General features: G+C 44.6%; 2 protein-coding genes, 2 long non-coding RNA genes and 1 pseudogene across 4 annotated transcripts; 2 read left to right on the top strand and 3 right to left on the bottom strand.

Annotated features, from left to right (window-relative positions):
- Positions 1–223: 223 nt before the first annotated feature.
- LOC120712978 (beta-glucosidase BoGH3B-like) lies at positions 224–1980 on the bottom strand. Its single transcript, XM_039998962.1, has 3 exons — positions 1599–1980; positions 1371–1475; positions 224–1271 (listed from the first exon to the last, which is right to left on the bottom strand). The coding sequence occupies exons 1-3, from the start codon at positions 1917–1919 to the stop codon at positions 387–389; spliced, it is 1311 nt and encodes a 436-aa protein (XP_039854896.1). The 5' UTR covers positions 1920–1980; the 3' UTR covers positions 224–386.
- A 1269-nt stretch (positions 1981–3249) lies between these two features.
- LOC120647813 (lysosomal beta glucosidase-like) lies at positions 3250–4726 on the bottom strand. Its single transcript, XM_039924651.1, has 2 exons — positions 4403–4726; positions 3250–3458 (listed from the first exon to the last, which is right to left on the bottom strand). Exons 1-2 carry the CDS (start codon positions 4680–4682, stop codon positions 3250–3252), a joined length of 489 nt encoding a protein of 162 aa, XP_039780585.1. The 5' UTR covers positions 4683–4726.
- Positions 4727–11075: 6349 nt separating this feature from the next.
- LOC120650973 lies at positions 11076–13278 on the top strand. Its single transcript, XR_005665874.1, has 3 exons — positions 11076–12543; positions 12586–12688; positions 12789–13278. It is a non-coding gene; the product is annotated as an uncharacterized LOC120650973 (long non-coding RNA).
- Positions 13279–14430: 1152 nt separating this feature from the next.
- LOC120712930 lies at positions 14431–16008 on the top strand. The gene is made up of 3 exons (XR_005691095.1): positions 14431–15291; positions 15396–15459; positions 15959–16008. It is a non-coding gene; the product is annotated as an uncharacterized LOC120712930 (long non-coding RNA).
- A 1490-nt stretch (positions 16009–17498) lies between these two features.
- LOC120647802 lies at positions 17499–18576 on the bottom strand (annotated as a pseudogene).
- Between the last annotated feature and the right edge of the window lie 1210 nt (positions 18577–19786).

The raw sequence follows: 19786 nt of genomic DNA, 5'->3' as shown, positions 1-19786 counted from the left end.
ATAAAACTTCCTGGCTCCAGTGCACCTTCATGACCTTGATGCTCTTTGTCAGTCACGTGACATTTGAAGCATCGAGATCGAGGGGATTAACAATGGCGATGCAAGTCAATCCCTTCCCTCTAAACAAAGGAGAAGGCGCAGCCAATCACTAGTTTCAAATGAGCAAGAACACAATGAACACAATCATGTCGCTGAAGAGAGATCGCTTAATCATTCCGGAGCTTATTATTGTCTTCAGAGTTCAGAGACACTACTACATAGATCAACTGTCATTACCTAGGGGTCTGTTTGGATTGACGATTTTTCACCGAAAAGTCTAAGAATTTAGCTCAAAATTGAACTAACTTTCCAAAAATTCCAATGAGATACCGTGAATCCAAAACACCCTAATATGACGACGGCTGTGTCTCGAGCCCGAACCCAAACGGGAACAATGGATCGTAGTGCGCGTCGCCGACGTTCATGGGCAGCTGCTCCACCGACCGGAACCACGTCCGCGACAGCTTCCCGGTGAACCCGTAGTCGCCGAACAGCACGTCGGCGACGCCCTGCCCCTCCGTCCCCGGCAGCCACGCCGCCACCAGCGCGTCCATGGTGTCGATGTACGGCTCCACCACCAGCGGCCGCCCGGAGACGAGCACCACGACGCACCTGATGCCGCTGCCGCACACGTTCTGGATGATGGCCGGGCCGGGCTCCGGGATGGTCAGGTTCAGGTTGTCGCCGAACTGCTCGGCGTACGGTGGCTCGCCGACGACGACGATGGCGTAGTCGAACCGGGCCTTGTTCTGCTGGATGAAGCCGGCGTCAGGGTTCTCTGAGTAGACGACGTCAGTGCCGGGGTCGACGGCGCGCTTGATGCCGTCGAGGATGGTGGTCCCGGCGGTGAGGTTGTTCCCCGTGAGGCCCTGCCAGGTGATGGTCCAGCCGCCGCACTGGCTGCCGAGGTCGTCGGCGTGGCTGCCGGCGACGAGGACGCTGCCGTGGGCCTTCTTGGGCAGCGGCAGGAGCGGCTTGTCCCCGGGCTTGCCGTTCTTGACCAGGACGAGGGACTCGCGCACGGCTTCTCGTGCAAGGTCGCGGTGCTCCTGCTTGCCGAGCTCGCCGGCGAGGCTAGGGTCGGCGTAGGGGTTCTCGAAGAGGCCCATGGTGAACTTGACGCGGAGGATCCGGCGGACGGCGTCGTCGATCCGGCTCATCGGGATGGTGCCGTTCTGCACCAGCAAGGTGAGGTCGTCGATGAACTCCGTGTACGTGTACGGGATCATGATCTGAAACATTTTGAAATGGGGACTAGTCAACATTTTGAAACGGAGTGACTATTTATTAGCATGTCAAAATTTTGAAGTGGATGAAATATATTTAATTACCATGTCAATGCCGGCGAGGATCCCCATCTTGATGGACAGAAGGTAGTCAGCATGATCAGGGGTGGTGATTCTGTCAAGCCCTTGCCAGTCCGAGATCACAAAACCCTGCAAATTTAACCATAATTAATACTATAGGTGGTAAATAATTTTAGTTTACAGCAAACGCATGATGGAGCATCTATCGATCGATCGAACTGTAATTATCTTCCTCCTCCGATCGATCCCTACCCTGAAGCGGAGCTCCTTCTTGAGGAAGTCGGTGATGAGGAAGTGGTTGGCGTGCATCTTGACCCCGTTCCAGCTCGAGTAGGAGATCATGACGGTGGAGACGCCCCGGATGACGGCGTTGTAGTAGGGCGGCATGTGGATGCTGAGCAGCTCGTGGAAGGTGGCCACCGTGTTGTTCTCGTTGGTGCCCTTGGTCGTGCCGCCGTCGCCGACGTAGTGCTTGGAGCACGCCGCCACGTTGCGCTGCCCGGCGACGAACGGCGCGCCCTGCCGGCCGCCGGCGGGGATCTCGCCCTGGAACCCCGAGATGATGGAGGTCATGTTCTGCACCACCTCCGGGTGCTCGCTGAAGCTCTCGTAGCACCGGCCCCACCGAGGGTCTCTGCACACCTGCACACATGCATGATCGAGATCGAGTATGAAACTCATTTCTCCTTTCTTCAAAAAAAAAACTCATTTCTCCTGGATATTTTTCTAATAATGTCGATCCCTCTAGCAAAAAAAATAGCACAAATATAATAATATAGGGAGAGGAGGCTAATATTTTTGAATTGTTTTCAAGACAGATGTAGCTATAGTTATACCAATTTTAAAAGTTTATTAAATTAACTTGTTGACTACTGCACATAACTTAAAATAATTCACTATATATCTCTTGTGAATGTACGAAGAGGTTAAATTTAAAATGTTAATTATAAGATCTACTATACATATACATACCGCAACGCATGGAGCGAAGACGTACGGGATACCGGTGGCCCGAACCTCCAGTGCGACTGCAGCTCCAATCTTCTTTGCTAGCTCTGGATCCCTGGAACCAGACTGGTGTGTTACTTTCAACTAACTTACCCTTGATGCTCTCACACATCTAACAAATATTTTCATTGGCACAGAAAAAATGCATCGATCTGCAACTGAGCCCACCAATGTTTTTTTTTTGTTCTGACCAAATTCGTTGCTATTGCCCGATTTGTATTTTATTTTTATTTTGTTTGGATTCATGGGTATTTAACCAGTTTACTACCACATACTCCTCCGTCCTACTAATATAAAGTATTCTAGCAATTCTAGGATAGATTAAGAGACAGAGAAAACGCATGTACCCTCGGAGAGCTCTTTATTAGCCAGCTGTAATTTAAATTGTTCCTAAGATTAAGCAGCGGATGAAGAAATAGAGAAGGTAAGTATGCAGCTGAGAGTCAAAGAAAACTAAATGATTTTCTTTAATACTTGTCTAAAAATTCTAGAATACTCTATATTTGAGTACAAATTTTGAATCTTTTGGTGCTTTATATATTCAGGATCCTCGGACGGAGGGAGTAAGTTCATAGATCATTTACACATGAAACCACTAGCTCGAAATACGTGGATCGCTAATTAATTAACTGTATACTATATTACCATCATAAAAGCATAAATAATATAAATACAAATTATATATTGATGGGATCGCCAGCAGACAAAAGGTCAAACTCTCTTAATGCCAAGCACTGGGAAAACGAGAACTTTCGACAACTACAAAAAAGTCAATGCATGGCTCGATGAATCTGATAATTTATTTTGAATATACAAAGACTACTGTGCAGGAGGATCATCGGAGATATGGGAGTGATCGATGCAAGGATGATGATGATGATGATTATATTTTAGATTACCTGGTGCATCCGAGGCCGACGTTGTGGGGGAAGATGGTGGCCCTGTAGACGTTGCCATGGCCGTGGACGGCGTCGATGCCGTAGAGCATGGGGATCCCGAGGCGCGTCGACAGGGCGCCGCTCTGCATGCCGTTCACCATCTTCGCCCACTCCTCCGGCGGGGCGTTCTTCGCCGGCACGCTGCCTCCACCGCTCAGCACGCTCCCTGAATGCATGTTTGGCAAGCTCAAATAATGTTCGTATTTTCAAGCTTATATACTCCATCTTTTCTAAATTATAGTTCATTTTAATTCTAAGTTTGATCACTTGTCTTATTCAAAAAATTTGTGCAAACATTATCAAATTTAAGTCATTTTTAAAGAACTTCTATTAATAAAGCAAGCCACAACAAAAAAAATGATATTTTGCACAAAATTTTGAATAAGACAAGTGGTCAAACTTGATGTCAAAAAAAAATCAAACGAACTATAATTTGAAATAGAAGGAGTATTTATCAACCGAGTGATAATAATATATAAATTAATAAGCCACGGTCTAGCTCGTTGACTCGATCAGTAAACAATAATGATGACCTTGGGGGCTACCACTTTTAGTTTAAACCTGATCTATCCTCAACGTCGGGGTTCTCACTTAAACTAATACAGAAGCACTGATACTCGTGAATTAAGATATTATACTTTAATATGTGTACTACGAACTATTATAGAAAATACATAAATATCTTCAACATGCATTAAACTAGTTTCACCAGGTAGACCTCGAAGTATATTTATTTGGTATTATAAATATTAAAATATATTTATAATTTAATCAAAATTAGACAAGTTTTTTTTAGAATAAAGAAAATCCCGGCTATGTTCAAGATTGAATGTCTACAGCCAACAGATAAATGCAGTATGCACAGACTGCATGACAAGGATATAGCTTCAGAAAGAAACACTGACAGGACCCAAAACTACAGATCTAACAGCTCAAACAGCCTCAAATCAAATTAGACAAGTCTGATTTATAGTTAAAGAAAAATCTAAAAAACCTCTATTTTGGAACAGAAAGGATACATATATGGGCACCTATACTGTGTATACTTGACCTGATACATAATACACTACTTATAATACTTATGTATGCATGCACATACTATATACGTACCTATGAAGTACTTGTTGATGACGTCGGCGGTGGCGTTCTCGCGCTCGATCTGCGACATCTGGCCGATCTTCTCGGCGAGCGTCATCCGCCGGAGCAGGTCGTCTATCCGCGTGTTGAGCGGCTGGGACGGGTCCTTGTACCTGGCCCCGCCGCCACCGCCGGACTTCATGGGCAACGCCGCCGCACAACCGCACAGCTGCAGCAGCAACAGGCAGGCAGCTGCTGCTGCAATGGCCACCGCCACCCTGCTACCACCTCCACCTCCACCTGGCACCCCCATAGCTCAGCTCGATCAGCTTGTAGCTGTTTCGATCCCTAGCTATCTATGACCTGCAATGCAGCATCACCCATCATCAGGCTCACACAGTCAGCAATGCAAACAAGATCACATCTCGCAAACCATGCAGAGAATCCTAGAGCTTATTACGTACAGAGAGAATGTGTGAGCACTAGCTACGAAGTGTTCTTCTCTGTGAAGCAGGGGGTGGGGGCAGTGGAGTGCGCTAGCTGCTTGGGAGCGTATTTAAGGACGAGTAATAGCAAGCGGTCCTTCAGAGCGTGGGATGTGTCAGTCGATCTAGTTACACTCTGTTCGGCTAGCAACCAGTAGCAATACTTTTTCTCTCACATCAAATCAGCACCGGCCACTAACCACCAGCCAACAGTCAGCCATCGGTACTTTTCTCTCACAGCAAATTAGCATCAGCCACGGCCAGTCGAACAGAATGTTAATGGCACGAGCTAGTACGAACCCTTTGAATGATCTGACTTTTAGAACATATATAACCCGTAATATGATGATCCCACATATCACCCCCACGCAATCTTAAAGTGCGTGTACAAAACTATCTGATCATCACTCCTATTAAACTATAAGAAAATATTAAATGAGCTAGCTCATAGTACGTAACTATTGGAGGAGACCTTAGTTTGAATGGGAGAGAAGAATATGATCATGTAAGATCTTGTTTGGTTTCAAATAAGTCATCTACTTATAAGCTAAAATGTAAAAAAAATGATTTAATTTGCCAAACAACCCTAACTTATAAATCACATCAATTTATAAGTTTTAAGTAGCTCCACCCTAATTTAAAACTTATAAGTCTCATTTTCCGCGTGGAGCCCACACCTTTTAAGTCATTTAACAACCAAACACTCCTGATTTATAATTCACTGGTTTTAAATCACCTGACTTATAAGTAGGTGATTTATTTGAAACCAAACAGAATTTAAATGATATAAAAATATTCAGATTCCTGACACACCATTTACTCTACCGACAAGAGCTGCTATATGATGATACTTGTGCACGCCTAGCTCACGAGACGATTCTATCTCCAGTCTAGTATGGATAGGCGCAATACACTGGAAGATCGAGAAGCTGCAATAATCGAGATAGATTACAGTGTATGCTAAGACCATATGCATGCTGCCTACTGGAAAAGAGAGAGATAGAGTACGTGAAAGCGATCGGGTGCTCTAACCTAAGAGGAGGAGGGGGTGAATTAGGCACTAATAAAACTTTAACCTATGGCTCCAACTAGTTTGCACAAAACTTAAACTAGATCAAGCTATCTAGATGTGCAACTACGGTTCACCTTAGTGTGAAATCCTCATCCCAAAAGAGTTTTGCAACCTATAGCCAATTCTAGTAAGATACTACACTAAGAAAGTAAAGGCACACAAATTACAATATGAAATGTGGAAGCTTAAAGAGAAGGATGAGAGAAAGCGAACTCTCGACACGAGGATTTATCCCGTGGTTCGGATTGCCACAAAGGCGCCCCTACATCCACGTTGTTGAAGCACTGACGAAGAGTATCGCTTTCCGGCAATCAAGTCTCTTCCGTGAACACAATCACGGTCACCTTGATCCCGATCTTCACTAAAGGAGATTGCCCACGAAGGAGGGGTCTCCGTCCCCTGCACAATGTCGTCTACGCCGCTCCACACCAAGCCGGAGGGTCGTTGACTTGCCGGCGAGCCACCAATTGCTCCAAGGGGCCGGCACACCGTAATACAAGTGTGGTTCACTCTAGAACCAGCCACAAGGATCTCAACCTTGCTTGTTCACTCACTCAAGAGCTAATCTAGCACTCACACTTTACAAAGCTAGTGCTAAAACCTAAGTATATGATCAATGAGCTCTTGTATGGCTTGGAGGTGTTCTTGGGTGTGTGTATGACTTCTAACTCCAGCAAACTCAAACTAGCCGGGGTGAGACGTATATATAGGCCACCAACTCAAGAGAGCCGTTACTAGCCGTTGGCCAGTTTTCTGCGTAGGCATCGGAACTTCCGGTGCATAGGGCATCGGTTCTTCCGGTCACTCTGCGCTCTGAAGTAGCCGTTGGCCTCTTTGACACTGCTGCAGCAACTTCAGGGACCATCGGATGAACCGATGCTATAGCGTCGGAACTTCCGGTGACATTTGATCTTCATATAGCCATTACACCTTGCTGACGTCATTGCACCGACGCATTGCTCCGATGGCCATCGGTTCATCCGGTGCTGAAGGCTTGGCTGCTGCACGCTTGACATCGTCTCTGGAACATGGTATATCGATTGCACCGATGCCTCTGAATGGACCGTCGGTTCAACCGGTGTTGCACTCTTTCTTCAGTTGATCTTCCCTTGATCTACAGAGAATCTCAGACTTGCACCGATGACAGGGCGTCGGATCTTCCGACAACCATCGGATGCACCGATGCTCATGCATCGGTTAAACCGGTGCATCTGTTTTCTGCCGAACTCGTCCAATGCATCGCAACGATCAATGCTTTTACATCTCTACGTCGGATTGGACTTGTCATCTTGATGGTGGATTGGACTTGGCGTCTCGATGACAGATTGGACATTGTGTTTTGACGATGAATTAGAGATGTTGACTCATATACATGGGACCTAAAAACTCCTACAAGTATGATCTCACAAACTCATTAGTCCCATTGATTATGTTGTCACTCAATCACCAAAATCGCAAACAATGGCCTAAATAGGGCCATGTTCCTTACAATCTCCCCTTTTTGGTGATTGATGACAACACAATCAAAGCAAGCATAAAATTTGCAAGAATTGGCAAATTGGACCACTTACACTTCCTTGGATGCTTACCATCATCCAATGTTGGCTTGGCCTCCCCCTAAAACCATGAGTCCCCCTTTGATCCTCCCCCTATCTTGCTACTCCTTCTTCATAAGTTGACTTGATTCACTTAGCCATTTCTCCCCTTTTCGGATATACTTCTCCTCCTTGAGAAAATACCTTACTTTGATCCACATTTCTCCCCTTTTGGAATCAAATCACCTAAAAAGTCTTGCACCTAAAAAGGTCTTGCAAAACAATATAGCTCAAGAGAAGGTTAGTAGCATCGGGAGTTATTTCCATGACTTATGGTCCAATTGTATGATATCAATGAAGATACCAATTGAAAATTTTACTACGGTGGATCACAAAATCACGAAACTAGCATGACATGAGCTAAGCTTTTCCACAAGTGTGTACACAACATGGTAATGTGAAAATCAAGTGTACAACTAAAAGTTTCAATAAGAAAGCTTATATCATATCATGCACGGAGGTAGCTCTAAAAAATAAGAAATTGACAATTATACCAATTGAATGAGTTTAGAACCTTGCATACCTCCGGGGGATTTTGTTTAACTTGCATGTACCAATTTGAAAGTGACTTGCATCCAATTGAAAGTTTTTGAAAGAAGAGCACTTGGTACACCGAGGTTAAGCAAATGTATGAGCGCATAGCCTAGGAACTTAGATATGAGCATTTAAGTTCAATAGAGCATGGCTCAATATGCATGAAGCACAAATTATCTAATCACTCTTATAGAGTTGTTTGTTCACATTGAGCGTGAATAACATTCTCTTAGAGTGTTAACTCCACCGTGAGACTACAAAAGATAAACTTGCAAATATATTAGTCTCAAAATCACAAACCATAGAGTGATCTCCCCCCTAAATGTGTGCATTTAGTATTTGAATCATCAAGCAAATGTATGCTCATTGATTTTAACACAATTGGGAAGTTTACCCTATAGCTTGTGTTCATGGTACACTTATGAAATACATACATCATAAGATCCATGTACCATGAAGGATAGTCTTGTGTAGCTTTCTACACACTTATCAAATCATATAGATCGTTCATAGGTTAGAATCATGACACAAGCAATGATCAATTGAATCCTTCAAATTGCAGTACGTAGGGCCATGTTCCTTACAGTACGTAGCAAGTTGCTCATCATCAAGCTTAGCGGTCGGTCTTGAACGTACATCTGATCGTGCCTCTCGATCGTTTGTGTCGGTGAGCCTCCCATGGTTTACCCCGTCAATCCACGCATAGCTGAGCTGCGGAAAAAGTGAAACAAGCAAAAAAAAAAAGGTCGCTTTAATGTGCATACAGGTAATTCCCTTTTTTTCGAGTGAAAATTTCTTTAATTAGGAAAAACAACATGCATGCATGCATTGAAAGAAGCTTAAGGTCTTGTTTGATCTAAGTGCTAATAGTGAAAGTGGTAAACTTTAGAATGTAGCACTAGTGTCTCCAAACGGAACGTAAATTTTAGTCAAGATTTAAAAACTTTAGCTTCTGGCCGCGGTGTCTTTTTCTTTTACGGCACAACACTTTTTTTTTTTTGCGAAACAACACAATGCACTGACGATCATCAGTTTCGAGCTAGGTCGTGGATGACCTCGCCGGTGGCGAGGCTGCCGAAAGGCCGTCGGATATGTCGCGCGTGGTTAATTAGGAGCTTTGTCAGTTCGAGTCAACCAGTTTCCGTATTTCTGAAATACTCGTACAGGTACTGGTAATTAGGCAACAGTTAAGTTCCTGGAATAATACGAGTGTTTTTCTTACTAATACAAAGTCAAAGCAAACCAGTGCATGGCAGTGCAAAAACAATATAGCTTGATACACTTTCTTGGATCCATCATCAGATCACTAGCCGCCCACGCATTGTTTGCAGTCTGCACACTTTAGTACTATATATAATTGTATACCTGCACAAAATTCTGAAACTGAATATACATTGCTAGTCTCGATCGTGGATCGAGGAGAGATCGCGATCGGATGCAGTTGCAGATATATACGGTTCAGAGCTTAATGGAGAATAGCACAAGCTTGCATGAGTCCTGCTCAAGATTATTTTAATTAAATCCCTGACTATATATCGTCCGCGCTATATAAAGCCATTAAATCGCTTAATTTGACGGATTTTCAAAACACCGGTATCGGTCGATCAAGGAAGAAGTGAGCGAGCTCCGATCCATCGAATCATTCATTGACTCAGAACATAGTCGTCATTAAGCATGAAGCGAGCAGCCGAGCACGCTGTTTTTGTATATATACGCGCACATTTAAAAATATATGAAAATTTAGCTGAGCTCAAGTGCTCAACCAAGCGAGAGCACTTTGCTCCGCATTGGAGTCTATGCACACAAAAATGGTACTTAACGAACTTGGAGACCGTACCGTGTCTATACCACAAGCAAAGGGAGACCTGCACCAAAAGTAGCTCATTTCACAACGCGTTTCTTCGAGTCAAAGTAAACCATGCCAAAATTAAAGCAACAAGTAGCTACTACTCTGTACCTATTTTTTTTTCAAGCTTAATTCTTTTATGTCAAAGATCGATTATTTTGTATAGCCGAAGTCTTGGTATTCGTTAGTCCTTCCTAGTCTCAACACAAACTACTATGGATTCAATTCAATGCATAAGAGTAAGACGACGGGCACCGTGGCTAGTAAAACCGGGAGCGGTTATGCATCACCTAAGGTGATGGTTTGGACATCCATCACCCGAAGAATATATTTTTCACGTTTAGTTAATGGGCTGCCAGCCCAATAATTTAGATGCAGATTTGATCCGCCGATCATTTAAGATAGAGAATAACCGGTGCATACATGCAAAAAAGACAAAACTGATGATGTAATCCCACATGCAAGAAAGTTTAGAAATTCAAAAAAATTATAAATCTTGAACCGTGTATCCAAATTAAATTTGAACTGTATCATTAAATTTCCTATGACAAGATCTTCAAAACAAGATCATACTTGCCTATATTTGCATGATATTTTTAAAAAATATTTTTTTAATACTCAATAATAAATTTCGGCTACTGCGAACAAATATTTTAACAACATGAACAAATATTTATTTTCTGAACTTTTTTAGAATGGTTGGTGGTAAATTAACGGCTCACGTCGCTCCATCCGACGGCTGAAAATGTAGAGGTACCATGAGGCACCAAAATGAGAGGCACTAGGTATGCACCCGGTGCATACTAAAGGTGGGCCATATGCACCGGGTGCATACTCAATTGGTGGGACCCGCACCGGGAAAGATGAAGTGGGATAATTATCTTTTTTATTTTTTATTTGATCAAGAGTACAATAGTAAATCTATAATTATGTGAATAATATTTTGAGTAGTATAGTTTTGAATTGAAGGTCTGATCTCATATAGTTTGAGCCGTTTAGTTAGACCTATATCGGCAGCGATCGGTGATCCAGTTGAACCCTAGGTGGCTGCGATCCTCGATGCATTTGAACCCTAGGTGGCGGCGATGTTGATCCTTAAGCGTATATGCGGCGGTCCAGGCCACTCGAGACGGCAGCTTCGATGGAGAAATGGACAGCGCCTCACCTCGCGCCGCTGTGCACAGCTGCGGTGGCGTGCGACGCCTTCATCCTCCATCCAGTCGGACCCGGTCGCCGACGCCGCCTGGACCCGGTGCCGACGCCTCTCCGACCCCGCCGTCGACGCTGCCCTGACGCAGCCACCGATGCCACCGCAAGCCATCCCCCAACCCGGCTGCCGACGCCGCTCCAAGTTAGCCCCCGATCTGGCCTCCTCCCTCTCCCTCTGCACCGGATTGCAGGCGACCTCCGGCCATATTCACCAGGCCTGCGTGCTACTCCATTGAAGGTGAACCCCAACTCTTCAGCCCCATTAGGCTATTACCATTGCTGATAAAAAGATATACAAATGATAGAATAGGAAGATTCTCCTATGGGCTGATCCGCTGATGATGATGATGTGAATTCACACAATGAGGTCTAGTCGTCTTGGTTGCATGGAGAATGCAATATATTTGTATATTGCTCCAATGAAATTTGTTGACAGATTGCATAATCTAATTTGTTAATCGTCTCTATATTTGAAATACTGAAAAACAAGGATCTTGGTTCACGTGATTCACAATTGCAAGGATCTTGCTTACTAATAACTATTGCTGAACACAATAATCCTTCTCTGTTGTATATTATGACAGTCTGATGGAAAATACGATGGATCTGTTGTTGTAGGATATGTTTCTCAGAAGATCCAATCACTAACTATATTCAGAATTGCTTTGTTTGGCTCTTGTTTTTGCAGTGAATAGTAGTAGTCACTCAATTATTGATCTAAACAAAGTCCCTCTGATGTAGTTGTCGGCTAGGATAAAACTTGAGTTCTATGCTAGATTGTGCTTTTCATGTGCTCTAGGCTGTAATTTGTTTCTTCAATTTATTCTGAAATTAACCTACCGTCATAGTACCATGTGCAATGGATTATTATCATACTGTTTGTTTGCCTTATGAACTGTTGAACTACTTTATTTAGACCCCAATTATTTGTTAGCATTCTGAGTTAGTGTGACATTAAAAATTTTCTAGTTATGTATCTTGTTTGATCTCCTTTTCCATATCTGCCAATCTGAGGGTCATGTTGACAATTACGATGTCAGAACTGATGTCTGATGTGCAAGTAACTCAGATGAGATCTGATGGTTTTCTTGAAGAAAGTGGTAAAACTCGGCGTCTTAGGAAATCACTGGAGGAAATGGCTGATGTGAGAAGCAAGGATCTGTTAAAAGAATGTGGCCTCCCTGTTATTGCATTGGCATTGGAGGCGGCTCCTGAAGATTCCAGTGATAATAGGTGGTTTTGGGTAGAGGTGAAACAGCTGTCTAAATGCCTAGTCCTGGACCTTGATGCTGGTCTAGAACACGCGCTCTTGGTAAGCAAATTTCACCATTAATCCTACTGTGCTATTGATGATTTGTTGTGGCAAACTTTCAACAGAATATCTGAGAAGGCTCTGTTGTGAAAAAAATTCAATTCAAAACTAAAACAATAAGGTATATCTGACAAGTAAATATACTTCTTGTTTTAGTTTTGAGGTAGTCTACCCCCAACTTGTTTTAGACTTTTAGTTCTGAAGGTGATCAACTACCAAGACTTCAAAGCCCGCAAAGGATACTCCAAGGAAGTGCGGCTGTTCAGGTAAGGCTGAAACACCTTGACAGAATATGGTAAAGCTTTTATGAATTGGTCACTACTGTTTGCTCGATCTTTATGCTAAGCTAAATATTTTGCTGTGCAGGTTAATAGTGGAGTATTAAGTGTCTGCACATCATTATTATCTGGTTAGCCTGCGACTAGGCTCTGATCAAATGAACTGTAGCAGATCATCGCTGATTTACTTGAATTCATGGCTGTCTGCAAACTCGCAATTTGCGTGCATTTCAGATTGATAGGTGAAGAAGACCAAGAATTCCACACCCAACTCGTCAATGGCTTTCAGTCATTTACCGCAGAGCTATCTCACTATATCCCAGCTATACTCTTGGAGCTCTGACAATGTTCTAGCATGTCAGGAAATTAGGTAGCATGCGAATGGTTGTTGGTTCTTTCGATTGTGGGTCCCTACCAAATGTCCATATGCTACTGCTAGAAGTAGTCATGTCAAATGCCTGTGTAAATTAGCTCTGTGTGTGTATAGTATTCTAAAAATTTTGAAGGAAAAAAAGACCATGTAAATTAACCGCTGGAAGTAGTCATGCCAAATGCCTGTGTAAATTAGCTCTGTGTGTGTATAGTATTCTAAAAATTTTGAAGGAAAGAAAAGACCATGTAAATTAACTGTGTGTTTTGAAAAAAAAACATGAAATAGGGAGTTAGTCTAAAGAGGTCACCCAAACATAGATCAGACCTAACCCGTTAAAGGATATCACAAACTAGCGGCATGCAAACATGGGCTTCTAGAAGTTCAGCACACGAGCTTCCGTTGTGCGGCATGCAAATTGCTGGCGCTCGAGAGCAGGAAGAAAACAATCACAGCATCAATCAATTTCCCAACAACAATCCCCACGATGACGATGTTTCTTCACATCGCATCAACGAGCAATCCATCAAGGTTCAAAAAAAAAAAACGAGCAATCCATCAAACTTAAAATCTCGCTGAAACTGTAGGCCCCAAATCTCCTACTGAAGCCACCGGACTATGCGGTGAATAAAGACAGTACTGAGCACAAGACTCTACCAAACTTCATTCTCCGGTGAGTTGACCAGGTGACCCACCGGTACTTCCGGTGAGTAAAATCAGTTCCACTAGAAAAATACTGTTCGTGGCCAACAGCTTGTTCGGCTGAACTTATTTTGGCTGCAGCTGACGTGTAGGGCTGAGAGAAAAATACTGTTCTGTGGCTGAAAAATAGGGCTGATTCTGGCTGAATAGCTGAAGCGAACCAGCTGCAAGCGTCTAGAGGGGGTCGACACGGTGTCAGTTCGGTGCCCAGGGACAGATATAACAGTTCGATGAGGTTGCAGGTAAAGCCACCAGACCATCCTATGCGTGGTATTCCAAGCGTCTGGTGTTGGTGGACGGGGTGCTGGTTGCACTTCTAAGGCTCCGGGGATATCAGTTCCATCGCTCGCACAGACTCTGCAAAAAAAATCATTCTCTGGTGCGTGGATCCGGTGATTCACCGGTTTTAGGTGAAAGGAAACATCAGTTCTACTTGAAGCGTGCGTGGTGGCGTTAGGGCACGCGACCCACGCTGCCTCGCCGACGGAGGGATCCTGGTCAAGGCGAAGTCCGATTTCATGCACACGTTCGGCGAGCGCAGGGCCTTGTCGTGGCCGAGCGCACCAGGCGCGCGCAGAGCCCGGCGCGGCCCAGCAGGCCGGCACGCGCGGCGGCACTCGATGCCTGGACTTCTTCAGTTGCCCTAGAGTTTCATCCATCCCACATCCCCTTTTTGACCCTCTCGCTACCGGCCGCGGGGCGCCACCAACTCCTCGCACCCCGGCTCCCCCTCGGCTGCTCCCGATCCAGCGCTTGCCCATCGCCGCGCGATGCCCCTGCTCCCTGCCCGTCACCGCCCGAAGGCCATCGTCGCATTCCCCTTGTACTGCCCATCGGGTCCACGCAGGCCGTGCTGGTCCACGCCGGCTGCTCCATAGGTCGGAGCAGGCCGAGAGGCGGAGAAGGTGCTGCGCGATGTACTCCGCGGCCGTGGTGGACATGAGGAGTCCATGCCTGGAGATGATTCACAATGAGAGGTTGCTCCTTCCCCTTTTCTCTTTTCGTAATTCCTATATGTCCAGGCTGTCTTTTAGGTCGCCCCTCATCTGGACGGACTGAATCGGAGTTGGGGACTGGACGGATTCGCGCTGTCCTCAGCTCGCTCGCTGTTGATGTGCTGCGCGAGGCGGGTTGCTTCATGCTCTGACTTTGAGGCCGTAGGATTCATATTTCTGGAGAAATTTTCTTGTCTAGCGAGCAAGGGGCAGGGGCTTGGCATGTATAGGTAGGCTGTCTATCTTCACCAAGGTGAAGACTTGGTGACTTAGTCAATTCAGCTTCCTGGCTTGGTAGAAATCTGCCAAGTTCTATCAGTTGCGTCTGTGCGTGAGCTAGATGTCTAATTGTTTCATGTACCTATGGCTGCAGTGCCCAATTGAACCAAAAAGAATGAAATGTTCTAGCTGTATGTATATTAAACCCTGCACTAGTAATGCTAGCTCCAAACACTATTGGCTAATCAGGCATGCACAGTTGCAGCTGCAGTTGGGCTTTTTGCTTCTACAGAGCTCCTGCTGCAGTGAGTGTTGCTTTCACCTGTATGCTAGGATGATTTCATTTTTCACTTATCGAATTGTTTCCCCCTTTAGTTTGTTGCATAGTTGCTAAAGGTTTGCTTCACAGGTTCTGCAGTTGATGAATGATTTGAACCGAAAGTGTCAGAGACGCTGCAATCTCATGTATTGAGGTGGGTCACTACAAATATGCGGTTTCTTTTTAATTTTGTAAGAAAAATATTGTGCAAATGCCATTTTATTTGCTCTTTATTAAACCATTTCATGTGACTTCTATCCACTCTGGTTCAATTCTCGCTACAGTTCCATCGTTCATTCGCAAGTATATTCTATACTAGGTTGACACATCTCAGTGTCTCACACAAGCCTAACACCAAATGTGTGAGTAAATTGTCCATCAATCCTCAACACGCTTTAGTGGGTTTTATGGTGCATGATAACACAACAGACAACAGTTGCAACATAAACAGGTATTTAGTTACAATAGCACTTCATTACCGAGATGTATTTATAACAAAAAAGATAGCAGGTAACGGTAGGTAACATTTATCAAGAAGCTTGGCCGATAAATGTAAGCCAGAATAGTCGTTCCATTGATGATGAGTCATACTAAGACAACCAGTGTGCTCCAGAATTTCTTTTCTTTTCACCCAATGATCGGCTTGTCTGCAGATAATAAATGATGAAGATGGTGGCAAGCACAAGTGGTAACCATCTCCATCATCAGTAGCGGAGCCAAGGGGGGGCTGGCAGGGGCCATGGCCCCCCCTTATGCTTGGTGTAAGTCTACTATTATATATATATATATATATATATATATATATATATATATAAAATTAAAGAATACACTAATCTAGTGCAGACATATAAAATTGATTTTTATTTATTACTTGTGTCAATATATTTTACCTATATATTTCACAAAGTATGATCTTTGAGTAATCATTATCATTTTTAGTCTTTTAGCTGATATAATTTGTTTATACCTAACCTTTTAGATATCATGGATAGTTAATAAACATATTCTTATGTCAACTTAACTCTGGTTTCTAAATATCCAAACATTTAACCCTAGTTTACTTTCGCCACCCGCTATCCCGTGTCGACGCTCCAAGACCTTGCCACCCGGCGCTCGACACGTGGCCCCACCATGACCCTATCTCGCAACGTCCCCTTATTTTGTTAGGAATATAGCACCCATGTAGCGTCCCTCACTCCTAGCCTCTTTTTCTATGACCATCACTTAATAATATCAACACTTAAGATTGGCTCCACACGACAAGAGTTTGCACCAAAATTATTTTTCGAGCAGGCAAGGAATCTAAGTCATGATCGGTATCTCACCCACCTACCAGCCTATTGTCCTAAAAAAAGTCTATTGTCGCACTACGAGCATGTTCATTTTATCTTATCACTTGGCCCCTCCTATTATTGAATCCCAGCTCCGCCACTGTCCATCATTGCATGAGAAAGTTCAACTTTCTCGTGCTTCAGCCATTGTTGCAATGGACAAGGGTGCAGCTATTTCTTCTGAATTATCTTTCTTGTCTAGCAGTCTTTTATTGTCACAGTAAAAAACAATTGGTAGAAGTGCTGAAAGAAGTATAGAGAGTGTGGTGAGTTCAAGCAAACAAAAGGTTTCACAGGTCAAGGTGTGTAAAATCTCACAGGCTATGAAGAAAACAGAGTTAGAGATACGCTCAAATCTTTGTGTCATTTTACACACTCCTGTTGATTTCACTTTCATGTCTCCGCAATCGAAATGGTGTAATAGCTAGCTATCGGAAGAAAAGTGTATGATTAGCACAGGATATAGATACATTTTTTCCATCAGTTATTCACGCGTTTGAGGATTACGAAAATTGCTAATACTTTGACCTTTTTTTGGGTTACGAAAATTTCCATCTGGGGCCTATATTTTTCTTTCTTCAATATTGTGTTGTTGCCCAACTCCGATTTCTTAAACGTTAGTTTATACTTTACAGACACCTAAATTGTGTATGTTGTAAACAACTTGCACGTGATGCCCTCTTAGGCTAATTGATTTGTAACCCTGATGAACTATTTAACTTGAGCTAAATTGTTTGCCCCGGGCTCCCTCCCACAGCAACGCCTGCGTCAGCTAGCCGGCGGAAGCACGGGCTCTTGATAGTTTTTTTTCCGCCAGCCTAACTTTTAAGAACTCTAACCAGAGATCGAAAAAATAACAAACTAGAGGAAAACAAGAATGTCAACACTGATTTCACTGATCAGATAAATAAATACAAAAAAACTGGCTGATCTACGAGAACAGCTGCAGAGAATAAATTATTCAGAAACACGCTAGGCTGGAAATTCTAACCATAAGCTTAGCTTATCAAAGTACAGAACACGATGGGTCGATGAGCAACGAGGCAGGCGACCTAGGAGCTCATGGCACGCCACTAGTGGCCATTTGCAAGCCGTTGCAGCACTTGGCTTTGCCGCCAGCTGTTTTCTCTACAGGCTTCTGGTCGTAGAACCTCCAGTACATGGAGTCAACCTGGGTGAGGTAAAACGTGCCGGGCGGCAGCAGGCTCGTGTCCTTGCTCGTCTCGAAATCCTTTGCGCCATACCGGTGCTCCATCATCTCCATCGTGCCGACAAACTTCTCGGGCAATGTCTGTTCACAGGAGGCCGAAGAGAACACGCCAGCATAGTGTCAAGATAGATACTGAAGGTCTACAAGCAGTGAACGACAAGAGCATGAATGGATGGGCTCACCTCATGACTTGATTGAAGTTTCTCTGTGACACCAAGCACTGAAGCAATGTTTGATAAATTGAAGGGACGATGCTGGCCATTGTTTAGCCTCAACGAAAACATAGTGGATGTCAAAGCCACTGCCGTAAGAGAACATCACCATTCTCTGTCCATCCTGTAGTAAAAGTAGCCAATTATCAGCATTCAAGAATGATGATTACAAAACTCAATTGAGAATTAAAGATACAAGCTCACCGGATTATCATGCCTGTTATATAGCACAGATGCCAATGCAGCATAGAGGGATGCAGTATACATGTTGCCAATTTGTTGAGGAAGCAGAGTCGATGGCTGAACTTTGATGCCATACAAGTGATTTGCAACTTCTTGTGAGGCCTGAAAATTTTGCAGAGAAACTTCATCAGATCCTAAACTTACCACATGAAAACATTTATGCATGTAAAGATAAAGGACCTTTTCCAAATCAAGCTTTCTTCACCAGTCAGATTTGAAATTGGCTGGAGCTTCTCTTCAGCATCATCATCAATGGAGCCGGCAATAAGGCCGTGTTTAGTTCCGTTGCAAAAAATTTTTGCAAAGAAATCTTACTAATTTGAAGTACTAAATGAAATCTATTTATAAAACTTTTTTGCGCAGATGGGTTGTAAATCGCGAGACGAATCTAATGATGCTAATTAATCTATGATTAATCAATAATTAGCGGATGACTACTGTAGCATCACTGTTGCAAATCATAGCTTAAGTAGGCTCATTAGATTCGTCTCGCGATTTACAGCCCATTCATGCAAAAAGTTTTGTAAATAAACTTAATTTAGTACTCCATGCATGTGTCGAAATATTCGATGTGATTTTTTTTTTTCACGGGGTCGGATGTAAACAGGCCCTAAGTATAAAAACAAGAGTCAAACAGCCACCGCCTGCAGGGCCGCTGGGACCGCCCGGCTGGCAGGGCCGCGTGCCGCCAGGACCCCTCGGCCGGTGGGGGCCACCTGGGCTATGCACCGTCGGGGCCTTCTCGCCATCGGGGCCGAGTGCCACTGGGCAGCTCATCCAAGTTCTCCTTTGTGTACTTAATGGCGAAATCGGCGCCCAAGCTCTTGAGCAGCTCGATCTGTTGGTGCTGGCTATCGCGGCCACCTTCGACGAGCCGTAGACTTGCTTTGCCAGCTTCATCACATCAAGAGCAACATTGTGCAATGAAAATTCAGTCCAACACCCAACTACAGCTGAACTGAAATTCGAACTGCCAGCCTTCATCTGACGCAGCGATGAGTGTCCAAGTCCAACCTGGATGGCAAGGGACCCGACACCACCGGCGCCGCCGAGGACGAGGACGGACTTGCCGGCGGAGACCCCGCCTTCGCGAGGCCCTCGTTGGCGGTCAGGATCAGGATGGCAAGTGGCAGGCCGGCAGCCGCGCGAAGTCGAGGCGCTTGGGCTTGAGTGCCAGCAGTTTCTCCACGACGGCGGTGTACTGCGCCAGCGAGCCGGGACTGCTTGGGCCCCTCCAGGGGCTTCTCGCTAATCGTCCCTCTACGCACCCTCCGCGTCGCCATGGAAGGGTACCGTGCCAGCGACGACTCCGCGGTGGACCAGTGGGTCTCCTACGCCATGCAGCACGCCACCCGCGACGGCTTCGACTTCGACCTCGACCTCCGCCTCTCGTGCCGCCTCCAGCTCTGCGACCGCGACCACTCCCTCCGCCGCGCCGGTCATCAGGAGGAAGACGACCGAGGCAATCTGACCTGAGGACGCGCA

This window comes from Panicum virgatum, chromosome 1K, assembly GCF_016808335.1.
Source record: "Panicum virgatum strain AP13 chromosome 1K, P.virgatum_v5, whole genome shotgun sequence".
NCBI classification, from domain to species: domain Eukaryota; kingdom Viridiplantae; phylum Streptophyta; class Magnoliopsida; order Poales; family Poaceae; genus Panicum; species Panicum virgatum.
This window is presented reverse-complemented; position numbering and strand designations above follow the sequence as displayed.

Excerpts from the sequence above, each read along its gene's own strand:
- LOC120712978 (XM_039998962.1), bottom strand. The coding sequence starts at position 1,919 with ATGACCTCCATCATCTCGGGGTTCCAGGGCGAGATCCCCGCCGGCGGC. Across the intron at positions 1,476-1,598 it reads AGAAGGAGCTCCGCTTCAGG|GGTTTTGTGATCTCGGACTG; the intron begins GTAGGGATCGAT and ends TTAAATTTGCAG. Across the intron at positions 1,272-1,370 it reads TCCTCGCCGGCATTGACATG|ATCATGATCCCGTACACGTA; the intron begins GTAATTAAATAT and ends AAAATGTTTCAG.
- LOC120647813 (XM_039924651.1), bottom strand. The coding sequence starts at position 4,682 with ATGGGGGTGCCAGGTGGAGGTGGAGGTGGTAGCAGGGTGGCGGTGGCC. Across the intron at positions 3,459-4,402 it reads CATCAACAAGTACTTCATAG|GGAGCGTGCTGAGCGGTGGA; the intron begins GTACGTATATAG and ends ACATGCATTCAG.